This window comes from Rattus rattus, chromosome 1 (genome assembly GCF_011064425.1).
Source record: "Rattus rattus isolate New Zealand chromosome 1, Rrattus_CSIRO_v1, whole genome shotgun sequence".
Lineage (NCBI taxonomy): Eukaryota > Metazoa > Chordata > Mammalia > Rodentia > Muridae > Rattus > Rattus rattus.
This window is the reverse complement of record NC_046154.1, coordinates 194,918,386-194,939,440: the sequence shown is the minus strand read 5'-3', so window position 1 is coordinate 194,939,440 and position 21,055 is coordinate 194,918,386. Positions and strand designations below refer to the sequence as shown.

At 45.2% G+C, this 21,055-nt stretch overlaps 1 protein-coding gene across 1 annotated transcript in view; it reads left to right on the top strand.

The window, feature by feature from the left end:
• Nucleotides 1–13,091, top strand: part of Myrfl (myelin regulatory factor like) — an 86,269-nt gene extending 73,178 nt beyond the window's left edge. The window contains exons 20-25 of the mRNA XM_032919398.1: nucleotides 5,182–5,244; nucleotides 6,473–6,560; nucleotides 8,688–8,762; nucleotides 12,188–12,299; nucleotides 12,622–12,696; nucleotides 12,809–13,091. Of these exons, the coding sequence (XP_032775289.1) occupies nucleotides 5,182–5,244; nucleotides 6,473–6,560; nucleotides 8,688–8,762; nucleotides 12,188–12,299; nucleotides 12,622–12,696; nucleotides 12,809–12,895 (500 nt within the window). The 3' untranslated portion in view covers nucleotides 12,896–13,091. The remainder of the gene's footprint in view (nucleotides 1–5,181; nucleotides 5,245–6,472; nucleotides 6,561–8,687; nucleotides 8,763–12,187; nucleotides 12,300–12,621; nucleotides 12,697–12,808) is intronic.
• The last annotated feature ends 7,964 nt before the right edge of the window (nucleotides 13,092–21,055 follow it).

Sequence of the window (21,055 nt, the reverse complement as noted above, 5' to 3'; positions counted from 1 at the left end):
TGCTCTGTGTCTCTGTCTGCTCTGTGTTTGTATACATAAGTCCAAATGCTCATGGCAGCCAGAAGAGGGCACTGGATCCCTCCATTGGAGCTGGAGTTACAGGTGGTTGTGGGCTGCCTGACATGGATGCTGTGAGCCACACTTGGATCCTCTACAAGAGCAGTACAAGCTCTAAACTGCTGAGCTCCACCCTCCCTTTTAAATTACTGCTTTAAAAAATGCTTTATCAGGGCATGGTAGCACATACCCAGAATCCCTACAGTTAGGAAGATCAGCAGTGCGCACGCGTGGGTAAGAACAATATCGCACGAGGCAATTGTCTTATTTATAGGGTTCTCTCTCTTCAAGAACTCATAAACACAGTTCCGTGGAATGGAATTGGGTCTGTCGTGTTCTTGCCAGAATCTACAGTGAGCTCCTTCCCTTGCAAGCTCAGCAAGGAAGCAGGGCACAAGGCAGGGGGCAAGCAGACAGCACAGAGAAGTTCCAGTTTCTACTTCTCTTTAGGCCTCGTTTGCCTGTAAGCCTGCAGCCTTCTGAGGAAGCACTCTTAAGTGGAACTATTAGTAGCAGATGAGCACCTCAAAATTATTCTTGGAACAGCTCGAGTCTAAGAAATCTGGAAGCCCTGGGGAAAGCATATGTATTTATGTACAAAAGAAAATGAATATTCAGTTTTCTAGAAATTCCTCTTATCTCAAGAGCCAATAATGGAGTGCATCATTTTGGGCCGTGTGCTCAGACACTTGGGTACAGCCTCCTCACTCCTGTGTGCCGAGAGGGGGAAGAAGCACAGCCTCTCAAATCTGTTCTCTGCGTCCTTCAAGTCCTAGCCTGGGAATTTTCCCTCTGAGTAACTGGGAAATACTTATGGGTTAAAAAACTGGCTTTCCTTTTTCATTTCCTTCCACTTTCCCTTCTATCCTTCTGCAAATATTTGCAGAGTATCACAGGAAGACAGCACGGCCCGTCCACCGAACCACAAACATAGACAAGTTCATTTTGAAGGTGTTCGCAGTCGGGCTAGCAGTGTGTGGGCAAGCCCTTCCACCTAGTGTAAGAGGAGCAGAAGAGGAGAGAGACATCAAGAAAGATTTTCTCCAGGTTTTATACCCAGCTACCTCTGCTTCCTATCCTGAGGCTGAATGTAGAAACTTGAATGTGGACATAAATCTGAAAAACAAAAACCAACTCTCTGTAGTGGTTTAAATGCATTCTCCAGGTCTTAGACATTTGAATACTTTGTCCCCAGTTGGTGTCTTGGCGAGGCTTAGCGAGTCTGGTCCCTGTTGAAGAAGGCTGGGTGTGGTTCTGTTGGAGGATGCACATCATTGGAGGTGGGCCTGGGGAGCTCAAAGACAGCTACTTTGGGCGCACTCTGTCTGCTTTGTGCCGGTGGTTTAGGATGTGAGCTCTCAGATTGCTGTTCCAGCCATGCTTGCCTGCCATCACTCCCCCTGCAAGGTGGTTAGTTACCCCTCTGGGTCTGTCAGCCCGAATAAACAACCCGTCCTTCTATGAGCTGCCTTGGTCATAATTTTCTCTTGAGGAGAGCCTGTTCACCTCTTAGCAGCGAGGAAATGGAGATAGAGTGGGTTTGCTGTAGAATGCTCTCTCCTGCCTTTCTCCATCCCAGTCCCCAGTCTATTGAACAGTACGATCTACATTCAGGGTGGGGCTCTGCCTAGCAAGTGTTGTTACACATAAGGGCCATCTTTGAAATCACCTGCAAGTGTACTATCCCCATCACCTAGGCTACGGCTTCTTTTCTACTCAGGGTCCTTCTTGTCTGAGAAATTTCAAGTGACCCTAGGTATATAAGCATATTAAATAAGCACAAAACTAACACATTTCCTGATAAATGTGTGTTTAAAGGAATCCATTCAAAATAATTCTTTGATGTTCATATTATACTGATAACAAATCCTACATTTATTTTTAAAACAGGTGGCTCACAAGCACCTTTAACTCCAGTTCTGGGAGATTTGTCACCCTCCTTTAGCCATTCACACACAGGACGTACTCTCAGGCACATGCACATAAAAATATAAAAAAGAAAGAGATATTTAAAAAACAATAATTAAATCTTGTACTGGAGGACCCGTTATTATTGTACTGCACCTCCATTATTTTTTGGGAAGTGATGAACCTTTTTGATTTCCTCATCCCTGGGGCTGACAATGTCTGCACAGACAGACACTTGGTACATAACTGCAGACCTGTGTTTAGGGACATTTTAGAAACTCTCAGAAAATCTTCCCTAATCCCTAGTCCAGGATTCATTTAATGACTTTTTATGAAACTTTAAGTCAGCAACCCAAATAACAGTCTTTAAAATCTAACATTCTAACACAGTCCACCCAAAAGGTATACTAATTAGATATCTTCACGCCAAGAAACGGCGGTAGGGACCCATTGAAAGTCTTGACTTCCTGTTATGGAATGATACGTTTCTATAAGAGCAGAAAGCTTTGTAGTTGAGTGAAAACAGGACTGTAGTCTTGAGTGAGCTGAGGGGGCTAGGGCCACGTGAGATGGCTTTGGGGAGCAACAAAGCATCATGGGATATTCAGAACCAAGGCTGCGGTGGGGGAGCATGGTGGAGTGCCATCAAGTGAGCCTAAAACACCCAGAATCCAGTAAGCACATGTGATTTTCAGTTGATTCTTGGTTGTTGTTCACTCAGAGATCTTTTATTATTGCCAAGCATCTTTACAACCGTCACACTCACTTATGGGATCCCCAGGAGGTCACAGTTTAAGACACTATGGCTGATTCATTTCTCAATGGAACTGAGTTGACAGCCAAGGTTATCTGTCACACTAAGTGATTGCTCTCAGCATCTAATTTTTAAAAGATTTGTGTAGGGCTGGAGAATGGCGCAGATGTTAAGAACACTTGTTGCGCTTCCTGAGGACCCAGGTTCAGTTCCCAGCATCCAGATGTTGACCCTCAACCATCTGGAACTCCAATTCCAGGTGATCCAATGTCCTCTTCTGACCTCTTCAGACACGGACATGCACATGGTATACAATCAGATGTGCAGGCAAAACCTCATACACATAAAGAATCTAAAAAAAATAAAAAATTAAAATCTGTTTTGTATACAGCCATGACACCCAAACATTTGCCTCTGTGTTTTGGAAGCGCCCTTTTCTACTGCAGGCAGAGTTATTGTCTTGGCTCTGTCCCTACCCCAGTGATCTGAGTCCTGTCTTCAGCTGGCTGGGTCCCCCTACCTTTACAGTTTAGACTCACTTGTTTTTCTCCAGTGACCTTGTTTTATGTAGTTATAGGATGGCAGAATGGTGTGCAGGCAATTGGACGGTCCGGACTTCAAGACCTTGTACTATTCTTTATCCTATGTCTGCCGTATCCCTGATTCTCTGTTCCTTATCCCCTGTATTCATCTGTCAAGAAGGGACAGCCATCCTACTGGGCTGACATTAGGTGCTCAGAACATCATCTAATAGAAAATAACCAAGGGAAATATATATATATATATATATATATCGCATATTGGACTTATGATTGATATGTATATATATATGTATATATAATCTATCTATCTATCTATCTATCTGTCTGTCTGTCTGTCTGTCTGTCTATGGATATAGAAATATCCATGTTATTTAATTACCAGGAAAGAGCTCCTAGTCCATTGTACAGTCCTGTTCATCTTCAGGCACCTCCAGTGCTGTTTGGATGAAGGTTAATTTTCAACGTATCACTGTATAGTTTGTTTCTACTTACTTTCCTTCATTTCTACTCACTCTATGCCCTTTGAGCCATGCTATTTAATTTAATAGGATCTATTATGTAGGAGAGGGGCCATGGAATGGCCAAGAAAGAGAAAGCCAATGGGAACCATGCACCCTTGACTCCATGCCCCAGTGATACCTGGACCGAATTCTCAACGGATTACTCCTTTTTACTGTCCTCTGAGTTTCCAGGATAGGTCAGAAATCAGACTGCAACATACACGTGGTTGCTTCATCCTCGTTCCTGGATTCTGAGTGTCAGTTTGTAATGATTTTCATCTTCACAGATGAAGAAATCCGACCCTCAGCAACCACGTAGGAACCAGGCTTGGGCTGGGCACAGCTGTTGCCTTCGGGGCTTGTTCTCACCCAAGTAGAACTGGCATCAAAACACATGAACGGGAAGAGAGATGACAACTCACTGAAAGGGACCCTTCGGCCTGCCCAGCAGAGGAATGGCCTGTCCCTGGAGTTACGAGTCTTCTGTCACCAGATGTATTCCCACACCCACACCCTCTAGTGACATGTTTCCATTGTTTAAATACTGCATAAACCATGCCAAGGGTGACCCTGAGGGATATAGGTCTAACAGCTTTGGTTAGCAACATTTTGATTCCAGATCTAGATGAGAAACATAACTACCATTAGCTTCTCATTAATCAGAGAACAATGCTTCCCTAATTCGATCCAAGCTGTCCCGGGAGGGCCCAGAAGATAATAGGAATAGAGACATATTCAAAGTTAAGGGTAACCCAGAGGCACTGTGCCTTGTACATGGGGGCTGATGTGTGTCACTGACTGAAGAGTGCGTGCTTCAGCACCAGGGGTGCGAGGGAGGGAGGGGGCTTATCTGTGAGCTCTGAGGACTTCTGGGATGACGTGTGATTTCCTCGGGCTGCCATGTCATGACACCATGGACTGGGTGGTATAAACAACAGATATTTGGGGGGGGGGTTGACAGTTCTGGAGACTAGAGGTCCAAGATCTTGGTGTCAACAAATCTGGTTTCTTTAGAGGTCTTCCCTTTGCCTGCAGAAGGCCCCCTTCTTGTTAGGCCCACAAATGGTATTTTCTTTGTGCCTGTGTGTGTCTCCCTGCAGTCTCTGCTCTGATAAGGACAGCTGTCAGATTGAACTAGAACCCATCTAAACTGCCTCGGAGCCTCTTGATCCCCTCTTTAGTGGTCATATCTCCACATAGAGAGGCATTCTGAGGAGGAAAGTGTTGGGATTTCGACATGTGTTGGGGTGGGTGTGACTTTCCCGTAACAGACGACCTCTTGGGTGAGGGCAAGAATAAACTAGATAGGGAAGAAATGGGATAGGTGTGGGTGTTACAGTGGGAGAGGGAAAGGGTGGGGATGTGTTCAATCTCAGTCAGCTTTCTATCATCCTGACTGACAGATGTCTTTACTCTTCAGAAAACAAAAGCAAATCGTTCCTGACAAGAAATGCACTTATCAGCCCGGACTGGGAGAGTGACTGTGAGTTGACATTTAAGTGACACTCTTTTGCCCTCTGGGACTAGGCAGCACTACAGCCTTAGGAACATTAGTGGGGTGAGAAACAGGAACAACGTGACAGCCACACTACCTGCCACCCCACCTGTCACCCATCACCACCACACAGGAAGGCAGACAGACACATACACACAGATACACAAGCACACACACATAGACACACACACACACACACACATAGAGGCACACTCACAGACACACAGGAACATACACAGATACATATAGACACACAGTCAGACACAGACACACACAGATACACAAACATACAAACACACAGACACATACACAGACACACATACAGACACACATGAACATACACAGATACACAGAGACACACAGTCAGACACAGACACACACAGATACACAAACATACAAACACACAGACACATACACAGACACACATACAGACACATACAGGCGCACACACACAAATACACATATAGACATACACAGACACACACAGATACACAAATATACAAACACAAAGTTGGACACACACAGACATATACATATACATATACATACACATGCACATACATATACACATACAGATGCACACATACAAACACATATAAATACACACAGACACACCCATACACACACAGACATACATACAGACATATACATACAAATACAGATACACACATATACATGCATACACACATGCACACATAGATACACACACACACACACACACACACACGCACGCACTGTGGGTACCTGGGTGGCCATGTTTTATAATCCTTGTCAGCTTGAACATTAATGAAGCATTCGGATTGATCACCTGCAGCCAGATAACCCGTGGTTAAGCTCCAGGATTTTAATAAGGTCTTTGAAGTTCCTGCCTTCCTCTTTTGTTGTGACTGTATTTTTAGTTCGCATGCCCCATCTCTAGGAAATTCCAATTTAGCAGAACTTCTGTAGTCCAGAAATTCTTTTGGATGTGAGGCCACTCTTTCTAGGAGCCAGGATTTGTATTAACAATCTCTTAAAATGTCTTACAATGGCTCATCCCCCAAACAAGCGCAAAAGCCTTGCCCAGATTTTTCCCTCCTTTTCTGACTTGTCTGGGACTTTCTTGGTTTCCATTCTGCAGTTTGGGACTGAGCAGGGACACAGCATTTTCCCCTGCGTGAGAGTTTATTTTCTTTTCTCTATTAATCTAGTTGCTATTCTTTTCTCCTTAATTCAGGGATCGACACAACCATCGCTTCCATTCAGATCGTCGAAATCCAGCAAACGATAGACCGTCGGTATTGCAGCAGAATGCTCCACTGCGGGTGGGTAAGCCTCCTGCGATGCTCCGACTGTGTCTGGGAGTCAGTCAGCATTGTACTTTTGAGGCTGGAATGAAAACCACAGCTTCATGTTGAAATCCATGTGTGTTTACACCGTTCCTTTAGTAAAAGCACATTGGGTACATGGAAGACGAGGGAGTCACAAATGGTGGGTGTTAGCACGTGCCAATAAACTACAAACCCCACGATCCCGATCTCCTATCTTCTCGTTTAATGGCTACCTCTAAAGCCAAATCCTGGGGAACAGAGAGTACCCTCGGGGTCACACAGCAATGCTTGGAGGGACTAGATAGACTCGAGTGAGTTGACATTTGTATAACAACAAAGGGCGTTATTTTAATTGCTGTGGAAATCCAGCTCAGCTTAGCGTAGCTTTGATTCTAGGAGACAAACAATTGCCCAGATATAACATCCATCCCCAGTGTGTGACACCCCTCCGCGCCCCCCCCACACACTCAGGGCAGTGATGTATTAGACACAGAGAACACCGTGGCTGCAGCAAACACAAATGAAAACTATAGACATTCAACATGAGGAGTGTTTCTTAATTTCATATGTACCTGTTGGGTACCTAGGGGCAAGCAAGACATTCCTTTCAGTTGGAGTCACTTTTGGAGCATATTTTGACTTGTGATTTTATTTTCTTCTAAAATTAGACCTGTGGGTTTTTCAGGCACAGTTCTCTTTTTCAACCCAATAGACTAGGCTTCAAGTCGATGTTCCTGCATTATAAAAACAGCGTGTATTTAGAAGTGACTTCTGCCGTCTTCTTTATGATCCCTGAACTCTCGCATTGGCACTAAGAAGTCGGTTTTATCTCTGTTTTGCAGTTTGTGTGAGCTAACGGGTTTTCTGTAGACCACACATGCTTTAGTGAGCATCCCAGACAGATGTGAGCTAGTTACTGTGACAGAATGACATCAGGACGATGAGTCACATGACTCAGGTCCAAATTCTAGACTCAAGCAAAATGTTGATCCTCACAGATTCATTTCTCCCTGTAAGACAGGCTAGTGTCCATCGCTGAGAAGTAGCAGGTACTGGAAGGCACACAACAGGAAAGGAATTGCATGTGTGTAAGCTTCCCAGTTGAGCTGTAGGCTCTGATCAGTGTGTGTGTGTGTGTGTGTGTGTGTGTGTGTGTGTGTGTGTGTGGCAATAATGTAAAGTTTTTCTTCAGTTTTTTGACATATAATTGACAAGCGAAAATTAAATACACCCTGGAGCACAATGTATTGTGCTTTTTTTAAAAAAAGTGTATCTTGGTATATAACTCACTTAATTTTAGTTTTTTTAAAAATATAATGATAAATAAAAATTGTGCACATCCAAGGTTCACAGTGGGATGTTTTGATATTCTTAAATATTGTAAATGCTGGATTTTCCCAGCTCCCTGCATCCTTCCTTTCACATTTCGACAATCAGTTTAGAATCATTTAGAGAGACTCTGGAGTGGCTGGTTCTCCCACCTCCCCCTCATCTGGTTCGTGTTGTTTTCCCATGCCATCCATGGGGAGACCAATCAGAGGGAGCGCTTGATTAACTGCACACATGTCATTCGCTGAGGGTCTCATTACAGCAGCAATCAATGGGACACCTCCTTGCCTCCGAGCATCTCTCATTTGGTAGGTGGACCTAGGGATAAGCAAGTCTACCGTACAATTTCCTCCATCCCTGAACGGTAATCAGGGCCATCATAATTATAACTGATTTTGGTTCTAAATATACACATTTCCTGCTAAAAGTCTTTAAAGGGAGAGTGGTTTATGTTGTGTTATCTCATGTTGCCTTTCTAAGTGGATTTTACGTTTACTTCATTTTTCTCCTGAAATTTGTATCTCTGTGACCAAAGTCATTTCCTGTGCATTTGATTCTGTATGTTTGGTTTGTGATTTGACTTTCCATATTTTATATTAAAGCACAAGCCAAGTTCACTCTGACAGTGGATGAGTTTGTCTCTGAAAAACCATAGACACAGGGGATTAAACTCAACTTCCTAAATTTATGATGTTATTTTGCAGTATATGTAATATGTGGTATATGTCAAAAATCCTTTTGAAACTTTTGGAGCGTATTTTGACTTGTGATTTTATTTTCTTCTAAAATTAGGCCTGGCCATTATAATTATAACATTCCTGTTAATAAGAACACACCCACCAACGTCAAATTCTCTCTGGAAATCAAGTAAGTGTGTGGCTGTAAGAAACAATGGCCCTTTCTCCTTCTCCCAGCAGTGAGTCTGAATGCCGTCATTGTTGAGCGAGTTAGGAGATAAAGTGCTGTCAGTCCATGTCAAGTGATAGAGGGTAAAGAGATGAGATCATGCAGGCTCCTTCAGGGGCTGGGAGGGCTGGGAGCCGCACTCCTGCCTTGTAGGAAGTTCACAGGTTGCAGTGCTCCCTGACAGCCTCCTTTGAACTGAGGTAGGAACACCAGTGTTAACATGGCCCCTGGGTAGGAGCCGAACATCGCGGTGACATCCCAGTGGGAATACAAATGTAGGTGTTATTCTTTTGCTTAGGGGCAGAAAAGAAATGAGCCTGAGTTTTAAGCTGGGCAGACCAGAATTCGAATTCTGTCTGTTACTTCCTCATTTCGGGATCACGCGAGAGACAGTCACCATCTCTGGGCTACCGTTTCTCCACCTATAATATCACATAATGCCGTGGGACATAGAGCCGTGACGAGAAATTGTTAGCAATGACAAAATTAGTAACTGCCATCGGCTGATCACAGACTACCTGTAAACTAGTGCACACATTAGTGCTGGGACATACAATCCTACCCTCTTAGGATGAGTTTCTTCCTAGCTCGTGCTTGGCCGGAGGGACGCTAGGGAGCTCAGGTCATTCACGTGTTCTGGAGCTGGCGAGATGGCTCAGTTGGTAGAGTGCTTGCACGCAAGCATGAGGACTCAAGTTCAATCCCCAGCACCCACGTAAAATGCTAGGTGCAGCAGTGCTTGTCTGTAAGCCCAGCGCTGAGAAGTCAGAGACAGGAGGACTCCTGAGCTCACTGGCTGGCTGGTCTAGCCTTGGGTGAGCTCCGAGGTCTCCTGCCTCAAAAACTAAGGTGGAAAGCGATAGAAGAACACACCCAACATCGACCTCTGGCCGACGCACATGTGTGAATACATATCACACGTAAACAACGTGCTAGTAAGTGGTGGAAGTGTGTTTTATGTGTAGCTCCCGGCCATCCTCTTGCCTATCTTGTAAGAGGATGTGTGTAAAGACAGTGTCCCTTCCTGACCTGCAGTTGGGGTCAATCGTAGCTTAATAGCTACGATCCCTCTAAAACTCACAAATATTATAATTTAATCATTCTGTAGCTCGAATCCGTGTGTGTGTGTGTGTGTGTGTGTGTGTGTGTGTGTGTGTGTGTGTGTGTGTGACCAAACCCAGGCATGTTAGGCGAGGGCTGTACCACTGAGCCTCATGTCCGGGGCGTGGGCATTTTCAGAGAATGTAGCTCAGTCCGGCCTGGCACTCAGTCCTCCAGCGTCTACTCCCTGAGTGCCAGGATTCTAGGTGGGTACTGACATATCTGTCTTGTCATCTCATACTTTAATTATAACTTCCAATCCACTTCACTCAAACCTGTGCAAGAGGCTTCTCTTAAGGAAGGGCTTTATTCCATTTCTCCAGTGCAGTCTTACCCCTTGCTCCTGCGTCTTCTCTCTTTTTCCTTTCTCCTAGTCTCTCCACCTTCCCTGGCTCCCCAGGTTCTGCTCCTCTCTTCCATCGTCGCCACTGTCACCTCTCTCTTCTGTCTCCCCTGGGCGTCAGATTCTTCCTTCTTATTTGCTCATGGCAGAGGTAGCCACACTCGACCCCACTGCATGCTGTGGAAAGTCAGCTGCAGTTTCACGACCTAGAACCCACTGTCCATCAAGTGACCGTTAGTGTACTAGGGTAACAGCACAGGCGTGCCGTCCGCCAGCGCCCCTAGGTAACGTGGAACAGCGCTTCCTTTCTCATTCCCAGCTCTCAGTGGAAGGAAACACAATTATAAATTATAGCACCCGATAAGGGTCTTATCACCTTAAACCACTAAATCAAACGCATATAACAGTCCCCACTTTTATCCACAGCTTCATGTGGGTGACATGATCAACTATGACCCCAAGATACTGAATGGAAGTTTCTAGAAACAAACGATTCCTTTACATTTTAAACAATATATTGTTATAATCATTCCTGTCTTATTTTGAGTGTTGTTGATCTCTTGCTGTGCTCACAGGGACGTGTGTTTCTGAGAACAGACAGCAGACTCGGGGGTTGGTGCGATCTGCAGTGTCAGATCCACTGGGTGTCTTTGAGAAGATTCCCTGAGGCCGAGGGAAGCGCTCAGCTGAGAATGCAGGTTTTTCTCATTTGTGCAAAACAAACAAAGGATGAATCTTAGCCACTCCTTCTTGTAGGTCTTCTGCCTTCATAACTTTATAAGTTGGTGATTTCTTTCTTTCTTTCTTCCTTCCTTCCCTCCCTCCCTCCCTCCTTCCCTCCTTTCTTTCTCTCTTTCTTTTTCTTTCTTTTTTTCCTTCCTTCCTCCCTTCCTCCTTCCTTCCTTCCTTCCTTCCTTGCTTCCTTCCTTCCTTCCTCCCTCCCTCCCTCCTTCCCTCCTTTCTTTCTTTCTTTCTTTCTTTCTTTCTTTCTTTCTTTCTTTCTTCCTTTCTTTCCTCTCTCCCTCCCTCGGTCCTTCCTTCCTTTCTTTTTTAATGTAGTTCTTTGACAATTTTAAGCGCTACGCCCTCTTGGCTCCTCCCCACCTGTACTCTCTCCTTTGTTCCAGATCATTGCTAATATGTGCCTGCCGTGCCATTTCAAACACCACCAATCCAAACCAGGGCTTTGTAGCATCTAGAGTCTTAGGGGCTTCCGGTAAATGTAACTTTAGCTGCCAGCGAAAGAGAAGAGATTTATCCAAAAGCAACAACAACACGTGGACACAAGATGTTCTGATGCAGGGGCTAGAGGCGTGACTCCAGGCTTAGAACCCTGTGGCGTGTTAGTCATTGGAGGGTCAGCCTCCTTCTGTACCAGCGAGTCTCTTGGCCCTGAGGATTAAGTGACAAAATGCCTGTTTTACAATGTGCTGGCTTGATTTACGTCACCTCAACACAAGCTGTAGCTATCCGAGAGGTGGGAATTTCAACTGAGAAAATACCTCCATAAAACTGGGTGCAGGCAAGCCTACAGGGCATTTTCTTATTTAGTGATTGATGAGGGAGAGCCCAACCCATTGTGGGTGATGCCATCCCTGGGTGGTGGTCCTGGGATCTATAAGAAGACAGGCTGAGCAAGCCATGGGGAGCAAGCCAATAAGCACCCCTCCCCCTTAATGGCTTCTGCATCAGCTCCTGTCAGGTTCCTGCCCTGTTTGAGTTCCTGTCTTGACTTCTGTCAATGATGAACAGCACAGCAGAATCATAAGCCAAATAAATCCTTTCCTCCCCAAGTTGCTTTTGGTCATGGTGCCCATTCCTGACTATGCCATGGCCCCAGGGAAGATTAGCTTTGTGCCCACCAGTTAGTTCATCTTCTTATCAAAACGTGGCCTAGTAGACTCTACTAACTGCTTTTGCCCTCTTTCCTCATCTCTTGAAGCACAACAGAGCCCTTGATAGTCTTCCAGTGCAAATTCACGCTAGGGAATATATGTTTCCACAGTCAACGGGAAAGAACCCAGAGCCATGGAGAAGACGCTCAGATGACACAGGTAATGTTTTCTGGCTCCTTAACGTCACGTCCTGGTTCCAGCGGAAGTTGTTCAGTGCCGCACCAGCCTCCGCTCCCTATTGAGGGAAGGATGCCTGGAACCAAATGCCAGTGCCCCTTCTTAGCTGACCCTGGCCACCCCGCTTGGCTCAGCATCTGCCTTGCATCCTTAAGAGACCGTGGACTGTCCTAGTGACATTATCAAAAGCTGTTGTCATAGAACCTATCCTACAGTTGTCAAGGGTGTGCCGCCCTAGCCCGACCTTCTCCCAGCTGAGTCGTGACGCGTGATGTAAGATGGGCGTCTCTCCTTCATCTCTTAGGGATACCAGCACATTTGGAGCCTCCCGGTGGCCCCGTTCTCCGACAGCGCGTACCATTTCCGGGTAGCTGCACCAGTAAGCAAGCTCCCCCCCCCCTTTTTTTTCTTTCCAGTAGGAAATTAAACTCTCGTTAGAAACACTAACGCTACACTCCTTACATTAACTTTCTCTTTTCCTGTTCCCACAGGATTTAGCCGACTGTTCGACGGACCCTTTTTTCGCTGGGATTTTCTTCACAGATTACTTTTTTTATTTCTATCGACGTTGTAACTAATTTATTCAAGTTTGAGGGCGTTACCATAGGAAAGCACTGAGAGACACAGTTAACAGAAGCTGGTATTTCCTCTCACAACTTTGTTTACTTCTCTGTCAAGCAAGCACATCGTTTTCTGAAGGACCCTTTCAGGTTTGGCCTCCAACGGCTTCTAATGAGGAGAATAAAGTGTTTGCCAGGGACTGAGAAAATACGGTGTTTGATTTTTGTCACGAATGTGAAGGAAACATTTTTCTGGTGTCTCTGAAGACACGGCTTCTCTTATGGAAGAAGCTGTGAGGTCAGAATAAGCCTGTCTAGTCTTACTCGGGCTTATTGCAGTTTTAGGCTTTTGAGAAGAAAGACCACATTGACTTGGACCCATTAAATATAGAGAATCTGTGACAGGGTTGGGGAGGTGTGGAGCTGAGGGAGGGGATGAATGATGCTGATCTTGAATTTAGGCAAACTGTTGTGTGCATGCAAGTGTCTTATATATGTGTGTGTTTACATATACATATATGTAAGCATTTGAGTACACATATACATACACACACATACATTAAAGTATAAATCTGGCTCAATAATGAAATCCTTTGCTACATTTGAAACATGCAGAATTTTCTGTGTGAAGATGACAGAAGTCTCTATTTCCAGAGCCTTGTTCTGCCTTATGGTGCATCCCCTTGGATGTCAATGCCGGTGCCTACAACTGTCTCCCGCCCCTATTTCTGTCCACTGTCCCCAGGACTCCATGCAGGGTGGCATAGGCTCTTATCTTGGGAACAGGGAATGAGAGAAAGGCCATCTTTTGGTGGCAACCACCTCCTGATCAGTTTCCATTGTGCTGCTAGCTTTTAGAAAGCTGAGGGCCAATCCTCACACACTGCAGTCCACAGCACAGGGCCGTGGACTGTCAGGCTTTCCTTTAAGCCACTCCAGTCAGCGGGTCAGTGAGAATGAGGGTATCTGATTTTTGATTTTCTTTTTAATCTTCACAAAGGTCATCGAGAGTGATAATACCTCTACTTTGAGATTACTATGAAAAATGTGTCATATAGATACTGTGACCCTGACAATCTAGTGAAGACTTGATCACTCAGAGGCACTTTGAAATAAACTTAACACAAAAGGAGTTTCACATAGTGATGGGTTAGGAGCTGAGATTCCGTGGCTGACCGGCTCACCCAGGAGTTCAGATCCTGGCTTTATCCGTGTCTTCTTAGACAGGATCCTTAACTTTCCTACGTCATTTGAGGATCAGGTGACTGGGGATATTAGAAAGCTTGAAGAAGAGACAGCGAAGATAGGTTTCTAAGTAAACACCGGCTATTCTTGAAGTCCTTGAAGATTTCTGGACGGATGACAGTGGGATTACCAAGGCACCCAGTAACTATACACAAATAATGAGATGTTTTCATCAACCAAAACCCAAACTACACACAGAACACGGGCATTCACATTGTGTCAGGTTTAACTCTCCTTTCTGAATTTTGAAAATAGCTTCTCCTTTACTAACCGCGTAGCCCTTGGGCAGCACAGGAGAGGTAGCTAATTCTTGGGAGCAACATTCCATGGTCCCTCAGTTTCCTATTCTCACCTTCAAAGCTGCTTCTCCTTGACTGTGGCATCAGCTCGACCCCACACAACTTGACGCCAGGGACTTGACTCCATTGTCTTAATAGACTCAGGTGGTGGTCATGGGAGACAGACCCACCGATTTGACTTTTCTCATAAAGAAATGTTTGTCTCCACATAAATCCTATGTCTTATCCAGACCTTTGTGTGGCAGACACCATGGGCAGTTTCCATGTCTGCTGTAGATCAGTAATGCTGTCCCTAAGGCAGTTTCTATAAAGAGAGTACTGTTTTGCATTAACCTCCATTTGAAGCTCGAAGCGCTTTTCCCCACAGAAAATGTGCAGAGGAGTGTTAAAAGTCTTGGGAAAGGACTCGACGCAGCCAACAGACGTTTGGTGATCTCTGGCACACTGACATCGGTTATTGGGTGAACAGTTGCTGCTGGGAGGGTCTGTATTTGAAGTGCCCGTCCAGCTGAGAGTCGTCCACTGGGAACCATTGCTGCCTCTGTTTCTCCTCATGCTGGAGGGTGACTGGCTTTCCAGCTGAGCACTCCTAGCCTCTAGTAATTAAAACATCTTTAACAGCTTTTCTCAATCTCATGATCCGTGAGGACAACAGATGAGTCCTGAAAGCATATACATTACACACACACACACACACACACACACACACACACACACACACACACATCTGTAGCATGTCTCTGTGAAGTGTTGACTAAAATTCAATATGGCATCTTGCTTGTCTGGGCCCCAAGAATGGAAAAGGTTATTAGTTCCAAAGGGGGTCTGAATAAAGAAATGAAATTCTAGGTTTTTAGCTAGTAATGAGGTGTCAAAATTACTTAAATATGAAAAGTGCAGCATTGTCATATAAAGTGTGGCTAACGGGAGAGGTGGGTATGGAGAGGTTGGAGTAAAGAGTGCCTACTGTACACGTGTGTTCCAGTCCTCAGCATCCACACAGAAAGCCAGGCATGGATGCATGCATGTGTTAACTGTGCCCTGGGAGGATTGAGACAGGCAAATCCTTCAAGCTTTCTGGCAAGCCAGCACTGCCAAATGGATGAGCTTCCAGTCCGGTGAGAAACCCTGTCTTAAGGGCAGACAGCGAAGGATGAGAAATGCTTACACACTGATGCCTTCCACTGGCTCAACGCAATGAATACAAACATCTCTCTCTCTCTCTCTCTCTCTCACACACACTCACACTCACTCACACACACACACACACAGAGAGAGAGAGAGAGAGAGAGAGAGAGAGAGAGAGAGAGAGAGAGAGAGAGAGAGAGAAACTGGGAAATGGGTTCATAGAAACTCTCTGTATTAGTTCTGATTTTTCTGCAGGTGTAACTGTAGTAAAATCAGTTTACTTTTGAGGCATTCTTAGAGTAGAAGCACCACACACTCCCTAAACGCCACTGCTGAGACCATGGTGGAACTTTAGCCTGGAAAAATAAATTTCAGGCCTGTTTTAAGTTTCAAGGTATCTTAACTCAAAGTATCTTAACTCCCTGCTTCGCCTATTGCTTAAGGTCAGAGATTCTGTGTATCAACCTAATTAATCCCCCAAAATAGAGTATTATAAAACAATCACCCAATATGAGCAAGTACGATTCTAATAACTTTGGTGAGTTCTAATAAAGGTACGTGAGTGTTGGGGCTTGGTCTGCTGCCGCCACGAATTCAAATGCTGAACACTGACCCCTTAAGACTTTGAAAGCTATCTGATTTTTAAAATAACAGAACCACAAAAATTCATCTATAACAGTTGGGATGGAGACAGCCAATGTTCCAACAACAATAACCATAAGGAGAAGGAAACATTTTTAAAAAGGTAGGTTACTCTTATTAGATTTCCCTTCTTTTTTCCCATACAATTTTTAACATTATTTATCTTTGACTTTTATGTGTGTGGGTAGGTATAGTTGTGTGAATTTCTGTGCCCCATGGGTGTGCAGAATTCCGCAGAGCAGATGAAGGTAACAGGTTCCCTGTAACTAGAGTCACAGCTGGAGTTGTGAGCTGACGTGTAGGTGCTGGGATTGAACCCAGGTCCTTTGGAAGACCAGCCTGTGCTCTTCACCTCTGAGCCATCCATCATGCTCTCTTTTTAAAGTAGAATCTCGGGGTTGGGGATTTAGCTCAGTGGTTAGAGCGCTTGCCTAGCAAGCACAAGGCCCTGGGTTCGGTCCCCAGCTCCGAGAAAAAGAAAAAAGAAAAAAAAAAAAAGTAGACTCTCACTCTACAGTCTAGCCTAGCCTGAAATTTTGGTGACCCTTCTGCCTTAGGCGCCCAGGTTCTGGTAATAGAGGTTTGACCCATGATGCCTTGCTCCCACAGGATTTATGACTTTCGTCTTTAGTGATAGAATCTCAGAGGTACAGTAAGTCATGAATCTAGTGAACTTCAAAAGAAAAGCCAAATCAGCAATTCTGTTAGCACTTTCCAGATCTCTTGTGTGATCTCACAGCCCTGTGACTTGAGAGCACAAAGAATCCTTCCTGCCTCCTATCTCTCTGGGCACAAGAACGAGCCTAGCCGGCCTCTCTCTGCTAAATGTCATCCCCATCCACTCCGTTATATCACTTACCCTTGAGATTTTCTTCTGTCTCCTTGGCTCTTTAGAATTTATGAGAGACCACCAACTTAGATATTGACCCACCAAATAAACCACTAACACGCTAATGGCTTGAGTAAGGGGTATTTCTTTGGGACCTGTAAACTAATTAGAGGCCATTAAGTCATGATATAGAGTGGGGGAGGAGTGAGGAGGGACGGAGAAGAGATGAGTCTCCTGTCACCAGCCACTAAGTTCCTTCTATTTATATTGCCCTGGAGCTTAACAGCTCACTCAGGAATGCTAACCATCAGACTCACTCAGAGGAACACTCCAGTAAAGTCTTCACTTGGCAAAGCTAAAAGTCTTCAAGGGCACGCATCATTGATTTCTGCGTCTGATTCTAAAGGACCAGTTGAGCTCTTAAGAAGCACCCGAGGATTTAGAATCCAGTGCATTTTTGATGAGAGGTTGTTTAAAGCCTGTAGAAACTTGGCCTTAGAGTCTGCCAGTTTACCAACACTGTTGCTAAGATGTATCCATCCCTTCTTGGCTGGCCTCCACGGACCCAAAAGTCTCTGTCAGTTCTTATGACATACAATTGAGAAAGGGACAGCTGCCAAGGATCACAGTCTCAATCCTTCAACTTCTTTATGGCCCCACATAAATATAAAATGAGGTCATATTTCAGAAAGATTCTTGATAACGTGCCTTAACCAGAGTTGACCTTTCTAGCCAGCTTTAGTGACACCCAGCTGACTCTATGTTTGAATGCGAAATAATCAGGAGGCCAACTGAAGCTCAGAGCCAGACGGCTTGTTTGTGCTAGCCCTGGCTCAAGGAATTATCACTGGTCTCATCCTGGATAAGTCACTTGCCTCCTGTGCGTCCCGCTTCCTCAAGGCTAATCAGCTGGGTAATAATAATCTTCTCTAGCACTTAGGGTTGTTGCGAACATGGGAGAAAATGGATATCTATGCAGAACTTCGCTGTAAAGAGGAAGGACTGTGTGCATACAGGAAGTGTTATTTGGTCTCTGGCGAGATATTAGCTTGAAGAAGTAAATAAGGCACAGGGTTCTCCCCTTTTAAAATGAGATTCCGTTTGTTTTGTTAAAGGGAAGCTACTTACGAGTCCATGAGCGATCTTTTTCAGCTAGAGAATATGTTTCCTAGACCATAATAACGATTAACCAACATTTAATGAGAAGCGAATGTATCCATTGAAACACTGTCCTCTTATGCCTGGGCAGTAAGGAAAGAGGGCATACCCACACACACCAGAGTTCACTTCTGTCTTCCCCTGGGATTGGATTTAATTGCTAATATTTGGGATCAAAATATTGTTATGTTATTACTGCTTGTATTAAGAGGTTAGTATTCTTTTTTCCTCAAGGCGTATTAAAAGCAAAAAACTCTCTTAAGACTTCCAGTAGAAACTATGGCGACTCAAATGTCCTGTCTGTGCTGAGATTCCAGAGCACTGCCAGCTACGGTTTATTACTCTCCTCATTTATATTTATTCTGCTGCAGTTATTTCTGTGCAGGGCAGCTGCATGGGCATTGGAACTGGTTGCACGTTGATCTCGAAACCCTTGAGCAATGTTTCCTATTGTGTTCCAACTCTGAATGCCTCGGTCAGTAATCACGCTGCTGTGGTGTTTCCACTGACGTGAACTGTCGGTTCTCACGGCTGCCATCCTCCACAGTTACCCAGAAACAGTTCCTGTCGAGTGTGGACGATGTTGGCTTCCAGAGCAGTATCTAGAACTGTGTATGACAGAGAAGCCACTCAAGATGGTACTGAATAAGGAAAGGACTCTTCTTGCTCTTAGCTCCTAGAAGTGAAAGAAGAAATTAATGAAACACCTCAATGAATACAGAGACCCGACTGCATGCGGTTTACCTCCCCTGTTCTGCAGGTTGTTCGCTCCCCTACACCTATGCATGACTTTGTATGCTGGGCTCTGTATGAGGTACTAGGGAACTGCTAAGCTTGGGGTAATGGTTGACCCTTCTGAGGCATTGTGGGATAGCCAGATACCTACACACGACACCCTGACACCCTAGCACTGGCCTTTGCGCTGTGTGAGAGTAGGGGTAGGGAGATAAATGCTGCTTCTCAGGAACATGCAGAAGATGGAAGGTGGAAGAGGAGAGACTTCAAGCAGGAAGAAATGTCTGAGCTGTCGGGTACCAGATGATAAAGGTGTTTGCTTATGTTTTAAACACAGGAGTCGGGGAAAAGGGAAGTTCACACAAGCCTGCTTGTTTAATAAAGACTGATTTTAAAGGCTGAGCGGTAGTAGGGTTTATGCTTAGGGTGTTTGGAACTCTGGCTTTGACCCAAGTCACAGGAAACAAACCAACAGACTTCAAGTGCAGCAAGGACTGATAAACCGATTTTCTCCTTACCCACCCTGCTCAGGCCTTCTGTTGTCTCCTTCCGGGAGAGGGTCTCTTGCTTCTAGAGACCCTGCACCTTCCCCCCCCCTCCCGTGCCTACAACCCTCCCAGAAGATCCCAGGAAACTGTGAGAAAAACACACTGTACTGGGTGGAGTACGGGTGACTCAGGGAGCTGGCGAGAGACGACGCTGGGTGGGGAGCCCCGCCTGGGGATGGTGACTCATTCACAGGTGGAAGAAGCTTGATCAAAGGTGCAGTGAAGCAAGGTGGATGCATGGGTCTTCAGTCACTCTTCCCACTGAAAACAGAAACGTCTTTCCTGCTGCGGGAGGTTCACTTGTTCCTAAGTGCTCTAATAAGAAGGTCTCAGAGGGACCGCAAAAGCCCCTCAGCGTGGCTTCCTTGCTCTGTGGTGGAAGCACCCTGCTTCTTGTCTCCAGAACTATCTTGGTTCTCCATCTCTGTGAACTTTCAACGCCAATCCCATCCACTCACTAACGAGAAATCATCACCCACCCGAGCGAGGAAGAAACTGTAGTCCTTGGGCAACAGCGCTTAGCTCACAGACGAAGGCACCCTGCGCTGTAGGACTCAAGCAGCCTCAGTGGCTGGGACCTTAGTGTCGTGTGCACCGCTTCCCTGACGGAGGAAAATGAGGCCATCCCAAAGGCAGGGTTAGGAGAAAGACAGATGTCTACGCTAGATATGCCCTGAGACTTCGCAGTGAGACGCACTACACCATGGCTGTTTTGTTCTTTAGCCCGGATTGAATTTAGATCTTGGCACGTAGCCAGAAGACTTAGGCTGAATGCAAGCCTTTATCGAGGCTGACCATTTCCCACACAGGATGTGCGGCGGCTGCTCCCAGCTCCTGAGACCTTGTTTCTGAGTGTTCGCTGCTCTGCAGGGTGTGGAATGTTCGTGAAGTTGCTCTTGCCTCAAAGACCGGGTTGCTTACCCGTCCCTCCTCCTAATCACTAGGTTTGCTGTGAAAACTGGATAAAGCTATTGTCATGTCTGCACAGTGTTTCTCGTTTTACAGTTTTCTTTCTATTTTTCTTCAAGGAACAAACACCTATCCTACAAACATGTGAAAGGATTCCACACTTAATGTAGATTATTGTATAGCTCAACTTTACGTGGAGCAGTAGACAGTCACTAGGGGCTCACTCCGGTCTCTTTCTCCTTTGGGGGCTACATGGCAACTTGCCTTCTTCTCTTTACCTGGGCAGTTTATTCTTGCTCATACCAAGTCTCTCTGCTCAATATTTGCATGTATCCATTATGGCTATCCTAAAATGTTGCCCAGACCCCAAGGTCCCACTCATTTCCAAGTTGGTTCTCCAAGGCCAATGTCTTTCAGGCTTCAAATTCTATGAAAGAAAATCTGACTTGGGCTTTAATCAGCTATGGCCACCTAAAAGGGTCACATGGTCTGTATGACTGCCCTGTGCAAGCAGGATTAAGTAGTGGACAGATTCTCTAAGAAGAGAAAGTTGCAGAAAGCATTGGCATCTTCAGTCCAGCCTCTTAATTTCATGCTCTGAGAGGTGGAAATTAGCATTGTTTCTATTTTATATAAGACAGGGTTGGTACGATAGCTAATATCAATTTGACAGAATCTAGAAGTG